We start from the raw sequence: 2332 nt of genomic DNA on the forward strand, positions 1-2332 counted from the left end.
CCAGGTGCCCGGCCGGGTGCTCTGGGTCTCGGCCCGAGGGCGGAGATCGGGCGGGGAAGCTCTGCGCTGGGGACTCCCGGTCTCCCAGTTTCACTTCTGCGGCTCCCAACCTGCGCCGCCGCCTCCTTCCCGGATACTCGTGACGCGGCCCCCGGTGTCGCTCTCTTTGGTGGCCGATGTCTAGAGAAACCAATCAGCGCCGCCGCCGCTCCCCGGTTATAAGTCTCCCCGGAGCCGCCCGGACGCACTTTCTCCCCAAACCCCGAGGTTGCTCGTCATGCGGTCCCCGAGCCTCCTGCTGCTGCTCTTGGGGGCGCTGGCGCTGACCGACGCCGGGGCGGGTGAGCGCGGGGTCGGGAGGGTCCGCGGAACCCCGGGGAGGGCGCGTCCCCACCGCCCGGACCCCGCTCCCGTCCCCGTTTCCGTCCCCGCGACCGCGGACCCGGGACCCGCGCCGGTCCAAGCGTCCCCGGTCTCACCGCTCCCCGCCCGCAGGCCCGCACTCCCTGAGCTATTTCTACACTGGCGTGTCCCGGCCCGGCCAGGGGGAGCCCCGCTTCTTCGCCGTCGGGTACGTGGACGGCACCGAGTTCGTGCGGTTCGACAGCGACGCCGCGACCCCGAGGATGGAGCCGCGGGCGCCGTGGATGGAGCAGGAGGAACCGCAGTATTGGGACAGGGAGACGCGGAACATGAAGGAAGCCACACAGGTTTACCGAGTGGGCCTGAACACCCTGCGCGGCTACTACAACCAGAGCGACCACGGTGAGCGCGCGGGGCCGGGCGGGCGGGGTCGCCCCGAGTGTCCGTCCGAGCTTCACCCCGAGAGGAGCCCGCGGGACTCGGACCGGGTTCGGTTTCGGTTTCGGTTCTATCCCCGCGGGGGGGGGGGCTCGGTGGGCGGGGCTGACCTCGGGGCGGGGTCAGGGTCTCACACCTACCAGAGGATGTATGGCTGCGACCTGTGGCCCAACGGGACCGTCCTCCGCGGGTACGAGCAGTCCGCCTACGACGGCGCCGACTACATCGCCCTGAACGAGGACACACGCTCCTGGACCGCGGCCGACGCGGCGGCTCAGATGACGAAGACCAAGTGGGAGGCGGGCGGTGTGGCGGAACGATTCGGGACCTACGTGAACGGCCGGTGCAGGGAGGGGCTCCTGCGGTACCTGGAGCACGGGAAGGCGGCGCTGCAGCGCGCAGGTACCGGGGCTCGCGGGGCCCCCCGCCCTCGGGCTGGGCTCCGACGGGGAGACGGGATGCGGGACCCGGGTCAGAACCGCCTCTGGGTCGGGAGGCCGAGTCCGCCCCGACTTTCCGACCCGGGACCGGAGGGCGACCCCGCCTTCTCTCAGGGACGCCCGGGGGCAGCCTCTCCGGGGACCGGGGACGCGCCCCGAGATGTCCGGTCAGCGGCCCCCTCTGACCCTGGCGGCGCCCCGGCCCGTGGGGACCCCCTCTCTCAGGCCCGACCCCGCCCCGCACCCGCGGGTCTCGGTCCGACCCCCGCTCTCCGCAGCCACGTGCCACCCCCGCCCCCTCCCAGGTCTGGACCAGAAACGCTTTTCTCCCTCAGACCGGCCTGCACGTGGGCTGAGTCCCTCTGGTTCTAGAACTTTCTACAGACCAGGGGATCCCCCCTCCCAGGTGCCTCTGTCCAGGCTGGGTCTGGGCTGTACCCCCGCCCCGTCCTGTCCAGTCTCGGGTTGGCCACGGGAGCGCTGCTGGACTGCCCTGCGGCCCGTGCAAAGTTCCCGACTTTCCGACCCTTGTCCTCAGACCCCCCAGACGCGCGAGTGACCCGCCACTCCACGTCTGAGCGGGAGGCCACCCTGAGGTGCTGGGCGCGGGGCTTCTACCCTGCGGACATCGACCTGACCTGGCAGCGGGACGGGCAGGAGCACACTCAGGACACGGAGCTGGTGGAGACCAGGCCCGCGGGCGATGGGACCTTCCAGACCTGGGCGGCGGTGGTGGTGCTGCCCGGGGAGGAGCAGAGATACACGTGCCACGTGCAGCACCAGGGGCTGCGGGAGCCCCTGACGCTGCGATGGGGTGAGGGGGGCCTCCGTGGACTTCACTGGGTGTGGGGCAGGACCCAGGGGCAGGGCCCTCACCTTCCTGTCCCTTTGCAGAGCCGCCTCCTCAGACCAACACCATCATCATCATCTTGGGCATCCTCGGTGGCCTGGTCCTGCTTGGAGCTGTGGTGGCTGGAGCTGTGATGTGGGGGAGGAGGCGCTCAGGTAGGGGCGGGTGGGGTCTGATTTCTTGCCCCATCTGGGGGTCTCAAGCCCAGGACACCCCCTTCATTAAAGTGAAGCATCGTCTT

At 70.8% G+C, this 2332-nt stretch overlaps 1 protein-coding gene across 1 annotated transcript; it reads left to right on the top strand.

Moving 5' to 3' along the window:
- Positions 1-248: 248 nt before the first annotated feature.
- Positions 249-2327, top strand: LOC118974594 (popy Class I histocompatibility antigen, A-1 alpha chain-like; the record flags this gene model as incomplete). Its single annotated transcript, XM_037028084.1, has 5 exons — positions 249-341; positions 496-765; positions 928-1203; positions 1780-2055; positions 2136-2327. Coding segments are annotated over exons 1-5 (1078 nt in total), but the record flags the coding sequence as incomplete, so codon positions are not given.
- Positions 2328-2332: the final 5 nt, after the last annotated feature.

This window comes from Sturnira hondurensis, unplaced genomic scaffold (genome assembly GCF_014824575.4).
Source record: "Sturnira hondurensis isolate 20B ecotype Veracruz unplaced genomic scaffold, ASM1482457v3 Scaffold0019652, whole genome shotgun sequence".
NCBI classification, from domain to species: Eukaryota; Metazoa; Chordata; class Mammalia; order Chiroptera; family Phyllostomidae; genus Sturnira; species Sturnira hondurensis.